Here is a 24,386-nt window from a genome sequence, read left to right on the forward strand (position 1 = left end):
GAATGGAGACTGCAAGGTTGACTTTAGCAACTTTAGTTAACATTTACATTAACTATACGACAAGCAAATATACAAAATATTCCGTTGCTCACAAATATTAGACAGCTACAGTGGAGTAGTTCCGAGAATTCAAGCAATTTATTCGTTATCTGATTTCTGAGAATTAAAACACCACCTAATAACAAGAATAGTACCCGTGTACTAATTACCTGTATCTCACCGTTTTGTAATGAAACTGGTTTTTGGGTGCTGTAAATTAGAAATAATCTTCTCTTTGCTACAGGAAAACGTTTGTGTATTTTGAGGGTTTTATAAATGTGTTTAGACTTGATCATGACCTAATCGTGCATTCATAATGAAGACGGGAGGAAGCGACCTGCAAGAAACTAAAAGATTAGATTTGAATAAGAAACGTTTATTAGAATATAAATTGTGAGAAACGTTTATGAACAAGAATCATGTAGAATATTTGAGGCATATGTTCGAAAATTTGCTGCTTGAGTTACCTTTAAAAACTGATGACGGATGGAGACATGACAACCTCATTAAAAACCCCAAAGTCAAGGTGGAACAGCTTATGTCGAAGACTTTTATCGCTTTATTGCGTTGTCCAAGAGGGAAATACTTGGTTCCGAATAAGCGGACTCTGGATACCTAGGGACTTCCAGTTTCAACAGAATCCATTTAGCTACTCGTGAGACGTTTATGGAACTGAATAAAGATAATATAAAAGAGGTTGATGCAACTCCGAGTTCAACAAGGCAGAAATCGCCTTCAACAAGTGGAAGCGCAGAAGATCTTACAAGATCTTACCTCTTCCTCCACAGCCAGTAGTGTCTCAGCGACAGACACCATTAAACTTCAGGAGAGCATTGAGAAGCTCCAAGTTGAAAGATAAGAAATTAAGCGGTGCAGCATGAAAAAGGCTTAAGTGGCTGCTCAAACAAGGGCTGACTCTTGAGGAAGCTCGAGCAAAGGCCACACAGTCTATAAGTGAGGAGGAGAAGAGGGCAAAAAAGAGGGCTCGCTCCGAAAGCAGAACGCCAAAAGGACCCGACACCAAACAAACGGCGACTGAAAGGCCTAGCGTTCCTAGCGGAGGCAATCTTCCGTAGGAACAAAAACCTACAGCTGTCGCTTCAAGCAGGTGTTGGAAGGTAAAAAGATGGAAATTTCAGATTCCCTATTTCCAAAGGTGAACCTCACAACAGCCCAAATGCAACCTGCATTCAAGAGGTTATCATCTCAAGAATAGTGGAACTTAGCGAGGGACACGAAGGCGAAATCAAGCCTAAATTCCTCGCCACCACATTTAAGGTAGGCTGGTTGGTGGTCAACTGTGAGAACCAGGAGACAGGATAAAGTCCGTAACACCAACCCTGCAACCATGGGAGGTGGCATCCCTAATGGCCATCGATGAAAAGAAGCTACCTAAAGCGACTATCATGAACCGCATTTTAAAGATTGTTAAAGATCAAAACGAAGGCCTGAACACCAACGAATAGAGGGTGCTCCAACGGACGACCGAAGGCAGCAGTGCCTTTCGTACGCTGTCTGTTGATCATCCCTCTATAGAGAGCTTTAAAGAAGCTAACCATAAGGTTAGCTACAAGTTCGGGCAAATCACCCTGAAGCCAAAGAGGGGCGAGCCTACGCCACAGAAGAAAGAACCCGAACCGAAGCCAGGAACGTACGGAACATCCAAGGACTCCAAGAAGGGTACAGGTAAGGTATGCTTTGAAAAGAAGGGTAAGGGCAAAACTGCCGCGAAAAACATACATCCGTGAAAAAGTAATGGCGGAAGTAGTTAATCCAAGCCAACAACGAGCACTGTAAAAGCGCCTCCGACGTGCTGGTCAAGGGCTTCCACAGCCCCAACATACATGTTGCGCTGGTCTAAGAGCCATATGTATATGGAGGTGTAGTCAGAAGAAGACTAACAACAAAAGTAGGTAAGTTATATATCACAGAGGAGAGTGGCCGGCGAGAGCAGCGATACTCATTAAATCCTCCATAAACTGCCTACCTTTAACCCAATTTATCTCTAGGAATCTGGTTGTAGATCAGCGGTACTGCCGACACCGCGCCGAGAGGTGAGCAAGAGGCGATTATAGCCTCCTCATACTTCCCCGGTGAATCAGACGATCCACCGCCAAAGGAGGTGAAAGACCTCATAGACTACTGCGATAAGACGGGAAAACAACTCCTCCTGGGCTGCGATGCGAACGCATACCATCTCGCATGGACCAGCTCAGACACAAACAAAAGGGGTGAGAACCTTTACCACTACTTACAAAGTACAAGTTTAGATATCCTCGACAGAGGTAACTCAGTTCGCAAATCGCAAACTGCCATGTTTCACGTGAAATCACTTTAGCGGATCACAAGCATATACGCTTTGTCATTGACATACATGTCAAAACAGACAGAATTCAGAATAAACTCACTCACTGATTGGTGCTCTTTTTGTAGACACATCAGCGAAGAGGTGGACGAAATAGCCTCTTTTCAACTAAACAATATCATACATAATGCATATGAATCAAGCTGCCCAACAAAACACAAAAGAGCACAATTCAATGTGCATTGGTGGAATAAGGACCTTGAGCAACAGCGAGTCATGGTTCGAAGACTATATAATAAAGTTAGTCATTCCAAACTCGAGCAAACATCGGACCTCTATAAGAAAGCCCTAACGGAGTATGACTTGGCTATCCGTAAAGAAGAAAGAAAACCCTGGCGCAGCTTCTGTGCATAGACAACACGCCTACAGTTGCTCGTCTGCATAAGATCTTGGAGAAGGACCATAACACTGGTCTAGGCCACCTATGCAAACAAGACGGAAAATACACTGAGGATGCTAAAGAAACGTTGGAGCGCGTACTGAGCACGCACTTCCATGCGGATGCCGAGCCTGAAGTAATAGATATAACCCGTCCATCAGGTAGTGTTTGCCGCATAGCTGGAAACATTTTTACACCCAACAGAGTAAGGTGGGCTATTTCTAATTTTAAGCCCCTAAAATCGCCTGGAGGGGACGGAATTCTGTCTATTTTTCTGCAAAAAGGCATAGAAGACCCGCTCTCAGTAATAATATCCCTATATATAACAAGATACAGCTTTAACTATATACCTACACTATGGAGGAAAGTAAAAGTGGTCTTCATACCTAAAGGTGGTAGGCGTTCAAACGCCGAAGCATACAGACCAATTAGCCTAATTTCATTCCTCCTCAAAGGGATGGAAAAGGTAATTGATCAATAACTTAGGAATGGAATGCTTGTCACCAATCCACTCCATCCGAGTCAACATGCTTACTAGAAAGCAAAATCAACAATTACTGCTCTCCATGCTTTGACTAGCACCTTAGAGGAGACAATTGCAACCCGAAGAGATAGTCCTATGTGCATAGACGTAATAGATATACATCCGTCAACAATCAAATGGTGTATAGCCATGTTGAAAAGTCAGATCACAAACAGGCTGGAAAGCGAATCGTTGATTATTAAGGCGCTAAGAGGATGTCCCCAAGGGAGAGTGCTCTCACCTCTCCTATCGTGCGTGGTCGTTGATGATTTGATGAACACCCTAACAAAAAATGGATTCATGATTCAGGGGTATGCTGATGACCAGGTAATCACAATCCGAGGTAAATATAACACAATCAAAACTGAACTAATGCAGAAAGTCCAAGTAGTCACCAGCACTTGGTGCAGAAGCAATGGGCTCAGCATCAATTCAAACAAACCAGAAATAGTCGCTTTCACTCTTAGAAGGAAGCTACAATTGAGACCACCCTCTATTGAAAGCAGAACTATTGCGTTACCAGAGGCCGTCTAAGACACATAATTTTCTGTAAAGCTCTTTTGACAACTACCGACATAAAGGGACAAAACCTTGGAGCAATACTAAGGTTCATTAAGAACCTACATTTGCCCTAAACTTTTGGAGGGCTAAAGTTACAATAGATCTTATAGGTCGCGGTGACGAGAGGGGCCGCTCCCCTCTGCCAGGCAGCCATAATAATAATAATCTCTGCAGATTTTTTTTCATGGGCTGTTTATAAAGTTGGCTGAAATACCCACGAGTACGCGCAGAAAGAGGATAAACATCGCATAGTTAATATATGAAGAAAGACCTGAGGCTACAACTCGAGATGCAAGTTCGAGTGATAATGCTAGTATTTTGTATGCTTTATCGATAACTGCCAAACTTTCAATTATAGGCTCGATCACATCAAAAGTCTAAAGCTCTATTATTATTGCTTACTTTTGAATTACGATAACCTAGTAGACAATAATGGTCGCAGCAGCATCAGAAAGCATTAATAATATTTTCTCACTTGAAACGGGATTATATGGATTTGTATTACTTGTAGTTTTCAATTATTTTTCATACACCTTGTTGTAAACTCAGTCTATACATTTTTTGTGAGAGTTAGATTGGATTGAATATGTCCATCAGTTTATTTTTCTAACCAGGAATTAAACATGTTTGAAAATGAGATTTGAATGCAAATAAAATACAACTCAGAAATCAGAAAAAAATCAACGTAATAATAACACATAAAAAGAGCTGAAAAACCAACCCATTTTATATTGGAAATTCCCGTTAAATCTTAATCCATTGCAAAAAAATTTTGTCGATAATTTGAAGTAACACCCTAAATATGCATGAACTAAAGTGCGCTTCGGTCGCATTCATATATCAATCCCGTAATTAATTTGCATTCGTTCTATTTTTCGAAATTGCAACCCTATAATTTATTATTCATGACACTTACGCGATATTTTCCGCCAGTTTCACCGGCGATTTATCGCACGTTTTTATTCGAGCGTACTTCGGTGCCAACCGAACCTATAAATGAAAACGAACAGTCCAACTGCGGAACAGGTGTTTGGGAACACAAACTACGTTAATAAGGATTACGAGTGCGAATAGTAAATATTTCGATTGTAGGTCAATTTATGTGGGGGAAATACACGCGTACAGCAAATCTATTTTGTACACAAATTTCTATTGCGGATACTGTATACTAAGCATACTAACAATAAGTATACTAAATCCCTGTAATCCAATAATAATAACCTTCGATTACAATACATCAATAAAGAAATTGAGGTAATTATTTGAAAATAATGAAGATAAATAACCAATCATTTAGTAGTCTAAAACACATTTTTAAACGGAAAAGTACCTTTGCGGCCGATGACAAGAAGAGGGTTTAGAAAATTAATTAAGCAATTATAAAACTCACTCAAATTGCCTTTGTTAAGACGGATATTGTGCCCGGTTTACGAGAGTTGCGACCACAGTTTCGGTCCTGGAGAAACTTTGGAAAATATTGCGGAGAAACGTGCCTACTTTAATTAACCTTCTTGAGCACAGTTTGCCTTTGTAATTTATCTTTGTATCACATTAAACTCCTACAATTGTGTTTTTATACTTTCAGTACTTAACTTATCTTTATAATTTAAACCAAATTTATTTGTACCTTCAAAATTATTTTATTTTCTAACAAAACTGTTTATCTTTAATGCTATTAATTAAGAAGTAATTTAGCAAAAGGCGGATTTAAGCGCAACCAAAAGTTATTTATTAGCTTGCTATCCTGAAAAATAAACAAAATTAATTATTTTACTTTTAGATTTTATGACACTTCATCGCCGTTCGAATTTATTACGGCCCAGGGGGAGGAAATACGGCAGATGAGGGAGAAAGTTCATTATTTTAATCGGCGATTGTTTTTGTTTCAGCCCTTCCTGTTCCCTTTTTGGGATTGGAGGATAGAAGTTATTAAGTATCTGGGTAGATTTTTTCCTAATTAAATTTAAGACAAACCCAGCTCAACCGAGAAAGTTTCTCGCAATTAATTATATCCTCTCCGTTAATTAAAAAAAAATGTGTATCGACAAACTAATAATTTTTATAAATAAAATGAATAAATAAAAAGCGTACACATTCGTACTGACACTGAAGTTCGCGTTCGGGTATTATAAGCGAGACCATTTCATAAATATTAAAGCCGCACAATCAACGAAGCTCGAATGACGGCCATAAAAATGATGGATCGATCTGGATATACGGGTGGCGTTCGTAGATAACATCCGGAAGGGAGGCCCGAGTTGTGGTCTAAATATACACGTACGGAAATGTTTGGTGGCACGTGCATTGTGCCTCATCCGGTGACCAGCGCTTCAGCTTGGAGGCTTGGTTTTTCGTTGGCGACGCGCGTTTCAACAGTGTATATTCAGGAAGCGTCCTGGCTCTGTGGGTTTCAGGCTGAAAGCCTGCACGCTGAAACTTACCCCCTCGCACCTCGCACGTGAGCACCAGGTCTGCACCTTCCTCTAATGGTCCCACCACTCCGTTGGTCAGTTCACGTCTGCCCGAGTTATCGAACATTTGCAGTTTGTTAGGGGGAACTGCAACAAAAAAGAAAAGTCGGTTTATGTAATGGGTTAAGGGGGGAAATTCATTCAGAATTTTCAAAAACACAAAACAATTTTTTTCATAACAAAGTTATTAAACTTTAAATCAACTCGATCAGATCATGTAATGAAGCTACCTTTACCACTTCATCTACATGTATAGAAATATGTACTGTATAACTCTATAACTTATGAACCACAGAAGATTACAGAAAAATAAAGATGTTAATAAATATAAAGAACTAAACAAGTATCTTCGAAGAGCTTATCGAAAAGCCAAAGAAAGAACTACAAACGAAATACGACATGTTCTAGCTAGAGAGAGCTTGGAGAGGTGCCAACAACAAAATCTTGATGGGCGTAAAAGAAAACTTGGTTTGATGGAAACAACATATTGATGAGCTTTTTATGATAACAGACCTAGGAACACAACCATTAATAAGACAAGTCACAAAATTACAAAAGAAGAAGGTAAACAAGCCTTACGACACCAAAAAAATATCAAAGCTACCGGCGCAGACCAAATACAGGGTGGTACAATTTTTAATCGGGAAACTTTACTAGGAGAGAAAACTCCCCTTTAGAGAAAACAAGTCAAGGAATGAATTGACAGATTTGATGGAGAGCTTCGGACTATCGTACAATTTTACATCGCCTTCAAGGGTTACAGAATGTATGCTCTTCTATACTAACGGCTTCAACCATGGAACTGCATATCTCCGACTGCCGTGGCCAGTTATTGAGGATTATGGGTGGTAGGGGCAGTCCTCCAGAACAATACAAAAGTATAAAGACCAGAGTGCGAAGTGAGCAAATCTTGAATGGTTTCAGAGAAGAGTTGGCGGGTACTGACTGTTACAATCTATTCCATGAATGTTTTTTTACAAATATAACACATTTTTCCAGTACATAACAAAAGGGTTAAAATAAACGTGAGAAGCAGGTGCAGATTATTGCAATCTGTTCTGGAGAAAAAGCTTTTGTTGGATTCGCTGGGTATGATGGCTGCAAGTAAGAGAGATGCTCAATCTTACGAAATTTATAATACCTGTAAGCGGGAATATCTGCTACTGGTAAATAATGAAAAAAAATTCTGAAGCTATACAAAGAGCTGCCAACAAAAATAAGAAAATGTGCGAGATAATAAGAACAGAAAAAGGCACTAAGGAAAAGAAATCACAAGCTAATAATGATTTAGACGTTCCTGGTTTCAGTGAGCATTTTTCAACGGAAGTGTCAGTCACTGCTCAACACGATTACGATGTCCTGGACTCATCCTGAGGATTACTTAAGAAAGATCAACAAAAGCTAACCCCCATTCTTGCTTCTTCAGACCTACTGATGCTGAAGAGATTTTAAGTATTATTAAAAATATGAAACGAAGCCATAGTCAAGACATATATGACTTTACCGCTATTATAATCTAGGAAGTAGCTGAGGTAATTGCGCAGCCCCTGGCTATAATTTTCAATAAATGTATGGACGATGGAGTGCTTCCGGACAAACTCAAAATTGCCAAAATAGCTCCGGTCTATAAGAAAGGGGACAAAAGCAATTACGGCAATTATCGCCCGATTGCACTCTTGTCGGCCTTTTCTAAGATATTTGAACAAATTATCAAACGCCGTCTCTTAGACTATCTAGAGAAATATAACATTCTTGAGAATGAACAGCACGGCTATAGAACTAGCAAATCAACAACATCGGCTATTATCGAACTTATTAGTCACATCACGGAAGCACACGATGATCATGATAGGGTCAGAATAATCTGTTGTGATCTTAGTCGGGCTTTTGATACGGTAGATCATGCCATCCTGTTGTCTAAAATTGATTATTATGGCATCAGGGGAAAAGCAAATAGATTGCTAGAATCGTATTTATCCGGACGATATCAGTGTGTCAGGTGGAACTCGGATCTCCCTGAGATGACAGAATGCAAATGGGATGTTCTCCAAGGATGAATACTTGGCTTCCTTTTATTTCTAGTTTATATAAATGATCTCCCAAAAAATGTAGAAAGTGCTATGTCATGTTTCTATGCGGATGATACCTCCTTCGTAGTTCGAGGTCATGCTGCCGAATATTGAGAATAGTAGTAATGATACACTCGTCTCTGCTGGTGACTGGTTATGTGCAAATAGGTTAATAATAAATAACGAAAAGACTCTTACACTAGACTTCTTCCACAAACAAGATAAGAATACGCCAAAGCTTCTGGGCCTGATGTTCGATACCTCCTTAAATTGGGGGAACATATAAGTGCGTTGTGTATTCGGTTGGCAGGTGTGGTGTTTTTGGTGCGCAGATTGACACATTGTGCTACGCTGGAAGTCGCCAAAACGGCTTATTTCGCGTGTTTTCATGCCATCGCCGGGTATGGTATTGCAGTGTGCGGATCGGCCTCGGCAATGCAGAGAATATTTTTGCTTCAAAAAAGGTGTGTGCGTACGCTTGATGGCCTCGGACAGGTGCAAAGTTGTAAGCCGTCTTTCAAAAGACATAACATTTTAACAATTCCGTGTTTGTATGTGTTAGCATGCTTGGATTTTGTGCATAAAAATAAAACTACTTTTTTTAATAGATTACTTAAAACAACACAACAAGGTGTTGATTATCACGGCACGACATTTTATAACAAGTTACCGAAGTCTTTGAATTATGTGAAATTTTATAAAGAAATTAAGCAATGTTTTTATTCGATTGACGAATTTCTAACTTGGGAAAATTTGTTTGACTCTGTAGTCTAGAGAATTTGCATTGTACTGTGTTTTTGTATTGGACTATGTTCTTTTTTTGTAACGAATTATAATAAATAGAATTTGAATTTCGTTTTGAATTTCGACTGTAAGTAAACCGTAGAATTTGAAACATTGTACGTATTTACTACTGGTTAAGACCTTATTTTCAAGCATACCTTAAACTTCCCTATCGCCCTTTAAGGGGATGAAATTCAGCACCCCCTTGAATGATTTTTTTTATAAGAACTTTTTAACACTATGGAATATTAACATAAAAAATATGGGTTGTAAAGTTTATTCTTTAGCGGTACTTTTTTGTCTCTTTAGTATTTTTTATGTTAATCCATGGCGTTAAAAAGTTGTTATAAAAAAATCAAAGGGGTTCTGAATTTCATCCCCTTAGAGCGCGCTAGGGAAGTTTGAGGTGTGGTTGAAAATAAGGTATTAACCAGTAGTACATACATACAAAATTTCAAATTCTTCGGTTTACTTATACCCAAAATAAAAGATAAAATGTAAATTTTTTGCTAAATTCTACCAGCTCATAGCTCGAAAACAAAAGAGTTGCGACCCTATGTTTATATAAAAAACTTGTCTTATTTTGGCAAGTACTACGTTCTAGTAAAATTTCTCGATTAAAGACTGAACCATCCTGTATATGCAGAAAATTTAAACATGATTGCAGAAAAAGATGGTCAAGGTCTGATTCATCTATGAAACCGAAAGAATCCCAGATGATTAACCCAAATCAACTTTCTAAAGACTAAACCTAAAACTAGAAACATTCGGGTTTAGGTACACCTCGAAGACAAGGCTGATGATCTCACATTCTAAGAAGAGATTTTCCTCGTTAGATAAAATTGTAAAACAGAAAAATTGTATCTCATCCACATTGTAATTTAATAGATATTGCAATTCATTTATAAATAAATTAATTCACTGTTCTAATTTAATTACTCAAGCCTTGCAGTTTGTGTGAAATCAAATATCCCTATAGGTAGTTCGAGTATGGTCATGAATTATGCCACTTAATTATCAATGCCGTATTGGGAATAATGAACGGCAATGTGAAATCAGTATAATTTTGGTATCATTAAACAACTATAATAGATAGTTTGGCATTTAAGTGATATTAATTGATAAAAGGTCTTCCAACAAGAAATTTCAAATTAAATTGTGCGCCATTTTTGAACTGACCAAATAAAGTCGACAATAATATTACATTTGACAAGTAAAAATTGCGAGACTATGGGATATGTATAGATATAAGCTCGCACAACGTACTGAAATACAGAAAACTCACTATAAAAATAGTGAGAATTTCGCGGACACAGTTCGTCCTGCTTTTGGTCATCAAGCGCCTTCTCGCAATGCTATAGTCAAGTTAATCCATAAATTTAAAAGTTTTGGGCAAGATAGAGATGCGATTTGTGTTTGTCCGGTCAAGTCTGCTGAAAATATCCGCCGTAGCTGAGAGCATGTAGGAAAGTCGAGATTTATTCATTTTAAGACGTTCTGAGGAGTTGGGCTTTTCAAAATCTAGTTTACACGGTATTTTGCATAAAGACTTTGTCTTAAAGCCTTACAAAGTCCAGCTGACGCAAAAGTTAAAACCATAAGATGACGGACAACGTCATAAATTCGCTGATTAGTGTAACCAAAAGTTGAGTCAAGATCACGATGTTTTAAACAATATTATTCTGAGCGATGAAGCCCATTTTCATCTGTCATCTGGCATGTTAACAAGCAAAATTATCAGATGTAGGGCTCAACATCTAATGACAGTTTGATGCGGTTTTTGGGATGACCATCGGAATCGTACGATTCAACACAATTCGACTTTTTCTTTGGGGCTATGTTGAAGTGCTCAATGACAACATCAGAGCTGTTATTTGCAAAATAAGCTCACACTTACATGAAAAAGTTTTTCTTTTAATTTAATATGAAACCTCAGTTAAAACCCCAAAATTAAAGTATATTAATATTGTTGTGTAATTCCCATAAGAAAATGGGCCGAATGGCTTTAATATTAAGATTGTAAAGTCGTTAGCGGTGATAAGGAAAACTTCTTCCGTTCAGAGTCCTAAATTATTCTCAAAGAATTACCTGGAACTGACTAACAATTCGCAGAAGAGTAATTAGTTCCAACAAAGGGGCTACTAAGTGAAATATGGTTAAATTTTCCGCGGGAGAGGAAACCGTGAAAAGAATTTCATGATTTATCTCCTCTCGGGCAAGACCGCGGTGCTTGCAAAATACGCCGAGACGCCGTTAGTAGCGGCCGAATTTTCAACGTCCTTTTGTAGAGGCAGTTCATAAAATGAAATTCGTTTCAATTGTAATCAGATTGAGGTGGAAAAGTTTTCCGAAACTTTGATCGCCATGTCGTTTACTCTAGGCCTTTGTGTGTTCGCTTCGTTAATTAAATAACCGTTTAATACAATTGTGTTTCAGGGGCGGACAACGCTTTCCTTTGATAAGCGGCACGAGATGTTATTAATTTTATACGAAACTAATTTCGAAGTAGGAATCGTCCCTTGAGAGCGAAACAATAATTGGGGTACGTGCCGCTCCGGCAGAAACTATCTTATCTCAGCTCTGCCATCGCAGTTCGACGTTAAAAATGGTAACGTCTGCGGATCTGAAGGCCCAGGCACGTAGTTGCGGTACGCCCTCCGGCGATGGTTAAAACTTTCTGGTATAAAAAGGCAGACGTCTTACGGGTTACATCTTCCTCAAGTCGATTTCCTTTAATTCGTTGGATCGAGTTATGTCATCGTAATTAGATTCGCCGGTTCAAAATCATAATTAGATCACTTATTCGTTATTATTATACAATTTTAAGTAATAACAAATATTGCAAGTATCAAGAATTTTTACGGTTGCTCTTATAAAACATGAAAAATTTACCTCCAAAGGTAATTATAGCGCTAAGCAACGGCCGGACAAAAAAGACGGAACCGGAAAACTTGTTAAGTGGAGCCAAGGGATAGACGACGAGACAAACAAGTTTTAAAAGGGACGTTGCTTGCGATGACACTTCCCTTGGACGCAAGATAAAATTAACAATCCAATTAAAACGTAAAAAAGAAACTTTGTAATTGAAATTTTCCTTAAATTTTAGATAGCTGCGCCGGCCGGATTAAGAAGTTAAATTGGGGACTGTCTTGCCTAGAAAGTTGTGTAATAAGCATTTGTAGGTCTATTATTACTACACTTTTCAATCAGTTTTATGTTTATTTCGAGAAAATTATCTACTATATTGTCACCTATTTTATGGTTTAAAATAAGTACATTTTTTCATTAATTAGTTTCAAACGAATATAATGTAAAAGTAAGATATTCGTCGCATGTGGTTAGAAAATAGTTGCCAGTTTCCAAAAACTAAGCCACAGTGAGTAAAATTTGTATTTACAAGGTTGTATAATAGCAAAACCGGCTGCTTGGCATGTTAATAAAAGTAAATCACCCAGGAAAATTTTTGAATACAAAGTTACAGCTAAGGGACAATCTGTTACTGTTTGTCAAAACACCTTTTTGGCTTTGCACGATATAAAAAGAGATAGGCTAAGAAAAAAGATTTTAAAGTTTGAGATATACGACGTCAGGGATTTGAGATACATTGATGAAAGTTAATGATTTTTTAAAGAACTTGCAAGGAGTAAAATCCCATTACAGCCATTCGCAAAACAGATGCAAGAAATATTTAAGTTCTGACCTTACAATTTCTCAACTCCATAAGGATTATTGCGAAAACTTCCCTGAGAATCCAGTAAAGTATGAAATATTTTACAAGGTGTTTAACGAAGGTTTTCACTATTCATTCGCTCATCCAAGAAAAGATATATGCACAGTATGTACCAGGTTTTTAGCTGATTTGAATTCTGCAAAACACAGAGAAGGCGAACACGAAATACGGTACCTTATCGTATCTTCTACGAGCACGGGCCTTCTTTGATCTACTTAAAGAGAAAAAAAGAATGTGCACCTAGGAATGAAGTAGTTATAAGTTTTGATTTTCAAAAAAATCTGCCTCTACCCGTAACTAACATTGGTAATGAATACTACAAGAGACTTTTATGCTTACTAAAAATGTTGGAACAAAAGGTCCTAACGAGGTGATACCATCGTTAGATTATTATTTAATGACACATAGGAACGAAAATCAGAACAAGTTCACCATTTTTTGGGAGAACTGTTTTTCTCAAAACTAGAACAGATTTGTCTTTACTTATTTAGATTCTCTTTGCACATCGGAAATATTCATAACTGTGGTGGTATACTAACCAGTACCTGGCCACTCCATGATGTCAGTGGGTCGGTGTTTCGCACTGATTGAGAAAAAGCGACTTAACACAGAAGAAGTTGATAATCCCGACTATTACATAAAGCTCATACGGAATACTCGATCTAAAGTTCACTTTGAAATAGTGATGTTAGACCCTTGCAGAAGATTTTGTGGTCCTGAAGTTACTGAACTTTAAACGGTTCTATGCAAACAAAGTAAAGCCATCAATACCCGGTATATCAAAGTGCCGATCAGTCATGTTTTCCACTACTGAAAGACCGAAAATCAGCGAAACGATGTCAGGAGAGTACGCCAACTAAGTTTTATAGAAAACACGACACTCAAGGCGCCGTAGCAACATTTAGCCGAAACCGACGCACAAAAAATTTTTAAAAATCAAGGCGGAAAAATTGGAGAACGTCAAGTTTCTAGTTGGGCATATTGAAAAAGAAGAAAACGGAGAATTTTACAAAATACTTGATGAAGACTCAGAACAGAACCAAAAGAATGAAGACGGAGCAACAGAATCGGATGTACAAGAGTACGAATTTAAGTATAAATTTAATTAGTTCGTCTTTTTATTGTTTACTGTTTTATTGTTACAATTATTGTTAGTACAACTAGTTTGTTACATAATTAAAACGGATAATAAAATCGAATATCTCAAATTATAGAAGAACAACTAGAAAAATACCCTTTGCGATGTTTGCTCCCAATTAGATAGGATTTTACATGTATAGTATTTTGAATGTAACAAGAGAACTACGTAACCGATTTCTTTCGGCTACCGCTAAAACGCCAAAATATTGCGAAAGTACACGAAAATAACACAAAATAGTTATTTTTGATACAAGATAGCGAAATGACACTTTAGCGAGCAAAAAAAATCGTTCGAGAATGCAAAAGAATTTCGCTGTCGTGTATCAAACAACATTTTTTCGAAAACTGCATTTTCTAAAGTTATAAATTAATAAAAAGACCAAACTCAGGATAATGACATTTAGAATTCATTTAATGTTATGTCAAAAACTTAACGTCACATCGATTTAACCTCACATATTGAACAAATGTACTAATATAAATTTGCATTTAAACATGAAATGAAATGATAAAACAATTAAATGTTGATTATTTTGTGTTTATAATTTGTTCATAACAATAAATTAACAATTAATAGTATCAAATTCTTTGATTGTCGTAGCTGGACGTAAAAGTCTTTTGCGTCCTGGACGTAATAGTTATTTATCTACGACTGCTTGGATAAGTCATCATTACCGCACTCATTTGAGGTGATTTGAGTTACGTAATGAAGTTCATTACCGCACTGGTTTCATTACGTAACGCATTTTTAGCTTAATCAGAACAGACTTAATTTATTGAAACGAGCAACAATACAAAAGAAAAAGGGCTATCTAAGTAGATAGCTCTTAAATATAATATCTAAAAATGCGTTACGTAATGAAACCAGTGCGGTAACGTAACTCAAATCACCTCAAATGAGTGCGGTAATGATGACTTATCCAAGCAGTCGTAGATAAATAACTATTACGTCCTGTTGACAAAAAACTATCGTTTTGACGGTCGCTAAGTAGTACGCAAAAGTCAACTTTTAAAAGCAGTTTTCGAAAAATGATTTTTTTAAATGGTCATAACTCGTAAAGAATGTGCCCGATTATCAAGATCTATGCGTTATTCGATTCGTCATAGTTGCCCGATTTCAATTCTCCCCTATTAACCTTGTACAGCCCTCTGAATGACACCGTGTTCTGCTCTTTGTTTATGCACGTATGGACGCCCGAAAATCTAGCCCCCAATAAGAAAAAATTAATTCGGATTAAATCAATTATAACTAGAGAATGGTTCGACGATTTTACTGTTTAATATCTCATCGAAAGCTTAGGTTTGGCTGAATGTGGTTGTCGAAATGCCCTATTCGAACTATTTAAGTATTTTGATTGAAAAGCAAAATGCTAATTAATCAAACACATCAATTACCTCGTTTATTAATTGACCGATTTTATTCATCAACATCTCGATTGAAAGTATGATCCACGATGAATGCGAAGACGGAAATGCCCGGGTTGTAAATTTGCTAATTAAGTGCATTCGGCTGTTGAAACAACTTCGCTGAGTTTACTGCCTGAAAGTCTACTCCACAATTACATAAAAAATTTTGTTCAATCCTGCCTTCGAAATTGTCAGTTTCTAACTTGGATACGAGAGTTGAAAGTTGTTATTTGCATTCACTCTGTTGACTTTTATAGCAAGAAGTGAGTGGAAAAAAATTTTTTCAAACACTAATAGTTTAATAACACTACAACCTTTAAAGAAACAACGTATCTTTTGTCACTAAAAACACTGGACAGACTATAAAAAAGACTATAAATTGTTAAACATAGGATTGTTTAAACTTGTATTTTCCTCTTGCTGAACAACCATTGCATGTTCATGTTTCACCATAGCTGGTTGATTTATCTCAACTAATTCTAATTGACTTCTAACGAAGTGATGCTCAGTCACTTCCTGTTGTCTTTTCATATCCGTATTGTTACCATTCATTTTCCTGTCATTTATTATTTTTTTCACAATTTCTTCTTTATTTGTTAGCGAATCTTCTACATAACCTTCGGCAACATTTGTAGATCGATGTCTTTTTAGGGTAAAGTGTCGGCGGAAGCATTTGCGAGGAACGTAGCGGATGTTCTCCGAAAACAGTGACCAGTAAAAAAATGAGTGTTTTATAATTTTCAGAAATTTTCTACATCTCTGGGTATTTTCGCAATAGTGTTTATACCCACTGGTCGGACAGTACATTTTCCTTTCCTGAATGTTAGAAAAACGTCCCTTCGCAAAATGTTCTTGGTGGTAATGCTTTATATTTTTGATAAATTTCTACGCCGTTAATAGTGTTTCTATCTGAATTTGTTACAACAATTGACCAAGGTTTGTAATTTTTCGTTTTTAGAACTTTCACAATTAATAGATTGCGTGTGGGTTGCAATTATTAAACCGTCACACCCACACGCTCCCATAATCCCCATCGCAACCACCGTTTTCATTAACAGATATTTTTCATCGGGTGCTTTAACATCGAAGTAGTACGTAGGCGAAGCGTACTTGCTATCAACCGAATGAAATACGCTTCTTCCGTAATAATTTTACGTTTTTGATCTTCATCCATTCTTTAAACTTCTCCAAAGCATTCATGTATCTTTTTTTTTGACTTTTCAAGTAGTAAATGATATGTAGCCGTATTTGCTTCATTTACAATTTCTTTCGGAAGATCCAAAAAATCGTTTTCTTGCTCCATTTTAACGATATCGACAAGAAGCAATTTCTCACAAAATAATTGTTTATTTATTTATATTTAAGCACATGGTAACATGAAACCGACAAAAATTGAAACTTACGGCTCGTGTGGAAATTCGACATACGTGTGAGTGAAAAATCTTAGTTTCCTCACTTGTACTGTAATATACTATTGTGTAAATGGATTGCTACTAGAGAACAAATTAATGTCAGAATGTTCGATTGAAATGAAATTAAATGACTATTATATTCCAATAATTATAATAAACTATGTAAACAAACGAATAAAAAATAGAGTGATTCAAAATGTATTTGTATAAAACAGAAAATGTATCAATCTTGATCTTCCTTTTTTCATCTTTGGTTTTAGTATTTCTGTTACCCGCAATATCAGAATTCGGACATAGTCCAAAATTTTTTTTCACGTCGAGGCTAAGCTTAAATGATTACAACGCGTTCTGGGCAATTTCTTCGGTCATTGAGTAGCGAAAAATACTAACAACGCGTTGAGGGTATTTAGGTTTACTCAATAGCCGAAATTAACCAATTTTGCACATTGTGAGTATTTAACGTTTACTCAAAACTCGTTTTGTATACCAAAAAGTTTCACAACGCGTTGTGAGTATTTCACGGTTGCTCACAACGTGTTGTGGCCTTTCAATATGTAGCCACATTCGATTGTGGACATTTTCAGACAATAAACGTCCGAGGCTAACATAGTCTTAATATCTATATGTATAGTGTAAATATATAAATTGTTTTTTTTTAATTTATTATTGTTTAATTTAAAATTAAAAATTTTTTTTATTATAAAAATTAAAAAGAAATAAGTGCTATATTGACATGTTTATTTATTTTTACATGGTTTACTGTTGTAGCATTAAGAATTACACTTAAGCAATTTTTTTAAGCACAACACGTTTTATTTCCACAACTATTAAAACAATTACGTTTTACAAAGCCTTGCTTTGATCCCGATGAAATCATTGCTTCTTATCGAACTGTGACTTTCTTGTTGGGGACATCAGTTACATTTATAAACATATTAGGAGGTAATTGAAATTCATTTCTTGAATACAACTTATCCAGCGTGCCGATGTTACAGTTATTAGTTGCAAAAGAAAATATATATGGATGAACTTCTTCCGTTATAATAGCTAATGAATTTCGAGGAGCTAGTCGTCCACGATCCACATCTGGAATGTCTATCAAAAGAGTGCTCTCACCTCTCCTATGGTTGATGACTTGATGAAAACCTTAACAAAAATGGATTCATGATTCAGAGGTACGCTGATGACCTGGTAATCACAATCCGAGGTAAATATGACACAATCATAACTCAACTAATGCAGAAAGTCCTGTACTCACAAGCACTTGGTGCAGAAGCAATGGTCTCAGCATCAATCCAAACAATACCGAAATAATCCCTTTCACTCAGAGAAGGAAGCTACAATTGAGAGCACCCGCCATTGATAGAAGAACAATTAACCTCAAAACAGAAGTTAAATATCCAGGGGTAATACTAGACAGTAAATTAAATTGGAACTCCCACATAGACAAGGTGAGGAAAAAGGCTATTATGGCTAACTAGATCTGCCGCAGGCTCCTCGGAAGGAACTGGGGTCCCAAACTACGAATGGTTCATTGGGCCTACGTAGCAATAATGAGATCCATGGTCGCCTATGCCTCACTGGTATGGTATCCAAAAACAAATCATAGGACAGCACAACAACAGTTGGCACAAATCCAGCGGTTAGCATGTCTTAAGATAACGGTGTGAGATCTACTCGGTCTCATACCACTCCATTTATATATACAAAAGGAGGTAGCTTTAAGTGCCTTATCACTGATAACAGGTTCTTCACTCAAGGTACAATAGATCTTATAGGTCTTATAGGTTCACTCATGTTGATGGAGGGTAACCTCAGAGGACACCTCGAAATCCTCCAGGATCCATGTCTAAATCACCTGATTGAAATTAAAACTGACCTTTTACCGACAGAATACAATTTCAACCAGCCGTATAGGGTATATTTAGAAGCAGGGATGATTGGACGAAGGGTGGGCCTCAACTAAAGAGAGGAGCCAATGGATCAGTGGATCAAATAGCTACATTAAATTGCCACTCAGCTTATAGCCATTTTTCAAGCAGAAGTTCTTGCTTTAAACTTCTGCACCACTTTGAACCTACAAAAGGGACAGAATGGTGTATCCATAAAAATTGTCACAGACAGTCGGGCGGCCCTAAAGGCAATTCAAGAATACATGTGTGACTCCGCACTGATCAGAGTGTGTACCAGCAACCTGAGAGAACTCGTTAGGGGCAATGATGAGGGTAATGAGAAGGCGAACAAGCTGGCCAAAGAGGCAGCGAAGACGCCCTTCATTGGACCCCAACCCGGTTGCGGACTATAAAAAGCTATCTAAAACAAATAATCAAAAGTTGGAAGGCCTCAAAAGTAGCCTTACGCTGAAAACAACTTCCAGGTCACAGACAAACGAAGAGTATGATAACTCCGTCGCAAAATAAAACCAAAGAGGTTTTATGCCTCAGCAAAGGGGATCTAAGGACGCTCTCAGGTTGCCTGACCGGCCATACGCTCCTAAAATAGCTGAGGATCAAACTTGTCGACTTTGCAACGACGAGTCAGAAAGGGCTGAACAAATACTGTGCAATTGCGTCGCCAGAGGACGACTAAGACACAACATTTTCGGTAAAGCTCTTTTGACACCTACCGACATAAAGGAACAAGACCTTGGGGCAATACTAAGGTTCATTAAGGACCTACATTTGCCCTAAACTTTTGGAGGGCTAAAGTTACAATAGATCTTACAGGTCGCGGTCACGAGAGGGGCAGCAATAATAATAATAATAAACCTAAATATCCTCAACACGTTGTGAGTATTTTCCGCTACTCAATAACCGTAGAAATTGCTCAGAACGCGTTCTAATCATTTAAAGTTTCCCATAACGCGTTGTAAATAAAAATTTCTGACAATGTCAGAATTCGGATATTGCGGGTAACATTTCTACCATTAATATAATTTGTTGATTTTAATGCAATGTGCTGTGTATGTCCAATTATCCCTGGTTTTCGTAATTCTGCTTGTTAATAACACCACGCTTTTGTATCCAGTTATAGTCGATTCCTTCTGAATTATTTTTTTTTGTAATTGAGGACCTGACGTTCAGTCGTGAGTCGTTTAAATAACCGTACGCAGTTAATTAGCGAATTTTGAAATCAAGCATTTCCACCCTCGCATTCATTGTGGGTCATACTTTTGATCGCGATGTTGATGACTAAAACTGGTCAATTAATGAAAGAGATAATTTATGAGATTGATTAATTAGTTTATTGTATTTTCATCAAAACCCTTAAATATTTCGAATGGGCATTTCTACAACCGCGTTCACCTACCACCAAGCATTCGATTGAGATATAAAACACTAAAATCCGTCGAACCGTTCTCTAATTATAATCGATTTCGGAATTCGAAAAAGATAGGTGGTTCTCTTGTAATAATCAAAATACATGTACAATAATCCTATCTAATTAGGGGCTATAAAAATCGCATCGTCATTAATTTGAAAACAGCTATTAATTTCTGTGATCATATTTGATTGTTATCGAACTTTTTATCTCAATTTTTTTCGATTATATTCAACAAAATCGTAAAAAATTTATTTCATTGCAAATCTTTATGAACTTTTTACGATATTATATATGAAAAATGTTTTCGTTTTAATGAAAAAATTTGAGTCTATGCGAATTATACATCTCCCCAACCATAAGCTTTAAACTACCGGATCGCAATTCGAGCTTTCCCTTATCTGTGTGAATTCTCTTTAATATATTTATACCGACACCCTCTTCATCTGGATTTTCTTCCGGCTTCATATTAAGTAAAGTTTAATATTTGAAAACATTACCGTTACACTTAAACGTAAAACCTACTTAAACCTTAACTAATTAAGCAAGCTTTTATTTCACAAGCTTTTGTCTCGCACGTCTCTAAAACGCAGTAAGATAAACCGGTACTTTTCTAAAGTTAAGTTGGTTTGCAGGACGAAACGTCCGGAAAGTTTCGGACTCTTCGTCGGTAAAAATTGCCTGACTTGCCACCGGCGGTAATGCAGTATCGATTTTGCATCAGCGAGTACTTTTACGGCCAACTCAACTTTCGTCAAATCTGGAAAAACTTGACTGGAAGTTTACGGCTTATATCACCCTGTTGTGAAGTTTTCTGAACAATTTTTAAGTTGGGTAAATTGTTACGCTTACAAACGCATGAGTTAACAAAGCTAGCGAGCATCACGAATCTAATTTTGTCTCCGTTAAAGGCTTAGAGATACGAACTAGATACAATCTCGTTCCAATTAAATTTTCGCTAATTATGCCGTTGTAACTAACACCGGCGGGGCCGCGCGGTGAACAGGTCGCGAGGGAGGATCGAATTTTATTATCAGTACTACAAGCCAATTAACATTGGCAAACAAACGAGGGCACCCGTCTAAATTAAATCATTTTCGTGCGTTAATTAGGTTTGGTCTGGATTTGGTAATTGATGGACTATCGATGTTTACAACTGTCGGGAGACCATCCGGTCATATGGAGATCGAATATGATCAAGTGGTCCTGCGGGAACAACGATTACCAAAACCCCAATGTGAAAGGAATCGCATAATGGAATAACCTAATTGAATATACATCTGTGTCGAGTTAGGGCCGCTTTGGTTTAATTATGCCCCCCGTATAACATTTGGATTCGCGGCGCGCTGAAGACCGCTCTTTGTTTTTCTGATAAAAGTTCTTCGGCAAGTTGGGAATGGAAGATGGCACGAGTTTGGAATTTCGCTAGCTCGCACGCTATGCATATTAAAAACTTTTCCTTTTGGGAACCGCGTGGATGTCATTCGATGAAATATCGACGAGCTCTATCCGCTGGCGGGCCCATATAAATTTTATCGAATCCCATTGTTCACCGGTCGCATAACTTATATGAAAACACCCATCGGTGAAAGATATGAATATACAGCGAGTATCGGAAAAACTATAACAAGCTTGTACTTCGTCGTAAAGCTTTACTAGATTTTTTGATCAAATTTTATTTGTTTAGATAATAAATAAATAGTTTAAATTCGTAGCAATACGTTAATTCGATTTTCCAAAGCATTGGTCAAACCCCTAACATGCTACAGGAGGTTGGAAACACTTCGTGCGTGTTATGAATTATTGCATACCAACTCCTCGCCACGACTACGCAATGAATTATGTATGATTACATGTGGCACTTTAAAATGTCATTTGTTGCGGTCTCGTTCCAGAAGTTCGAACACCAGCAAAGTTTGAACGAACCCCATACACCCTTCTCTATCCTTTTCGTACAAATGCCGTCTACTACACGCCATGTATATTGTCCTGCATTGGACCGGACGCAACTAATTAAAACGAACTCCGATAATGGGTAGGTACGTTCGGCGAACCCCATTGGAGGGGGAAGACTTTGCTGGCCACTTCATTTCCTGTGTAGCAAAGCCCCGAATTTGGTCCGCAATTTCCGTCTGAGTTGGCAAATAAGATATCCCGCAGAGACGGCGCTAGGCGAACCGCAGAAGCAGCAGGGATCGGGCTTTGATGTTACCTGGCGATGCTTTTTAACGTAATTATGCCTTGATTCGGTTTTGCGAGGTGGAGGCTCCCTCCACGCCAGAATGAACTTCAGAGTTCCGTGCTATGAATAATTGAGAGGATTTCGCGCAGCAAAACCTGCAAGAGATCGACGCGGCACTAAGCGTAATTGCAGCCGGTTTAACGCTGTTATCCTGTGGGTGGTTCGATCGCGTGCGAGGTTTTCCTTGTATTCGGTATCGCATGATTACAACCTTAAAAAATGTGGTACCGCATAAATCAATGGACGGCATAAATTTTAAGTACTTTGGGAAAATAAAAATAAGTTGATCTCATAAATAATAAACTGATTTCTTTTACGTTTCAATATTAACACATTTTACTGTGATAAATAAACATTAAAACCTTATAAATATTCAAAATTTTCTAATTTTTCCTTATTATCTTTAAAACATTTGCCTTGTTTCTTAATTATTTATAGCATATGCTGGGATGTTAGGCTCCAGCTTTTATATAATCGTATAGGAAGTCTTCCAAGGGGTCTGTTTGCTCTTGGGAGTCTAGTTTCTTTATCTTTGATAGTTTTGAGGCTTCCATCCGTTTCACGATTCTTTTTGTGGCGGTACTTTCTGCTCTTGTCCTCAAAAAGCATGTCATAACAAGTCTTATATATACGGCCCTTGCTATTTAGGGACATATACCTGTTTGACAACAAAAGTCCGGTTTCAGACGAGATAACGGCTGAAATTATTAAAGGAGCAGGGAAACATTGGCTGGAGAAATCTGGACATTCATAGCTATGATACGACAAGAAGTCTCTCTAATCTTCCCTTTACACAACAACTCGAGTCAACTGGTTTAAGGAAATTATAAAGCCAATACCGTGTACAAAGTCACCTATAAAGCTCACGACGATATTGGAAGAAATAATGAAGCCATAAGGATATTACAGAAGTATCAAGCGGGCTTCTTGTACAACGGACCAAATATTCGCCATAAGACATAATTTGTTGTATGATAACATAAATAGAAGCAAACTAATAAAAGCGAAGACAGTTTTGGTATCCCAGGAAAACGGGCTAATTAATAGCGATGGCACTAAACAATATAATGAGCTCGGTAAAGATACAAAAAAATACTTTGCGAGTTATCGAAATATACCACGGACTTCGACATGAAGACGCGTTGTTGTGTCCACAGTTTAATATCGCACTAAAGAAAGTAATTAGAAATTAGAGAGTCAATATTGTCACCTAAGAATTATTTTGAACCACTTTTGTATTATACGCAGTTATAATCACCACCGTTTTTATTGTATTATATTGTATCAAGTGCCCTGCCAATGATAATAGAGCATGCAACCACATAACATAGGACTTGATTCAAAATAATAGTAACAATCACTTACTGATCTCTCCTGTCAGTTTGCGTTTTAGTGGTATTTAGTGAAAAAAGTGTAATTATTAACAATGGATGTACCTTTAACGTAAGTGCAAATATGAGAAGTAATAAGATCTAATTCGTAATGATTGTGGCACTTAAGAGTATTAACAGTACAACATAACCGATTTTTGAACAGATTACTTGAAAATCTAAGCGATGTGGACGACCCGACGTACAGACTGGAAGAAAATGAATCTGTTAACTTTCATGATCTTAACACCAACTCACCGGATAAAAATAACAACGCCGATGTATCCGAAAGCACTCCAACGTCAGTATTTTTCTTTACTTTTAAGGATTCGTTTCATAATTTATCAACCTTTAGAGTGGTTCCAATCAACTTCAACAAACATCGATCTCAGAAACGGGTAAGATATGGAAGTAATTTCATTCATGAACGTGAGAAAAGGGCTTTGGAAATTAAGACACTGGAGGGTTAGTGCGAATGTCGTATAAGGTGTATACTTAAAATAACCTTGGAAGATCAAAAGGCCATACATAAAAGTTTCTGGCAAATGGAGGACGAACAGAAAGCACACTTCTA

The 24,386-nt window shown here is 37.3% G+C and overlaps 1 protein-coding gene across 1 annotated transcript in view; it reads right to left on the bottom strand.

Moving 5' to 3' along the window:
* LOC111415938 (neural cell adhesion molecule 1) overlaps positions 1–24,386 on the bottom strand; it is a 266,395-nt gene that overhangs the window by 48,279 nt on the left and 193,730 nt on the right. The window contains exon 4 of the mRNA XM_071197577.1: positions 6,309–6,425. Within this exon, the coding sequence (XP_071053678.1) occupies positions 6,309–6,425 (117 nt within the window). The remainder of the gene's footprint in view (positions 1–6,308; positions 6,426–24,386) is intronic.

This window comes from Onthophagus taurus, chromosome 7 (genome assembly GCF_036711975.1).
Source record: "Onthophagus taurus isolate NC chromosome 7, IU_Otau_3.0, whole genome shotgun sequence".
In the NCBI taxonomy this organism is placed as follows: domain Eukaryota; kingdom Metazoa; phylum Arthropoda; class Insecta; order Coleoptera; family Scarabaeidae; genus Onthophagus; species Onthophagus taurus.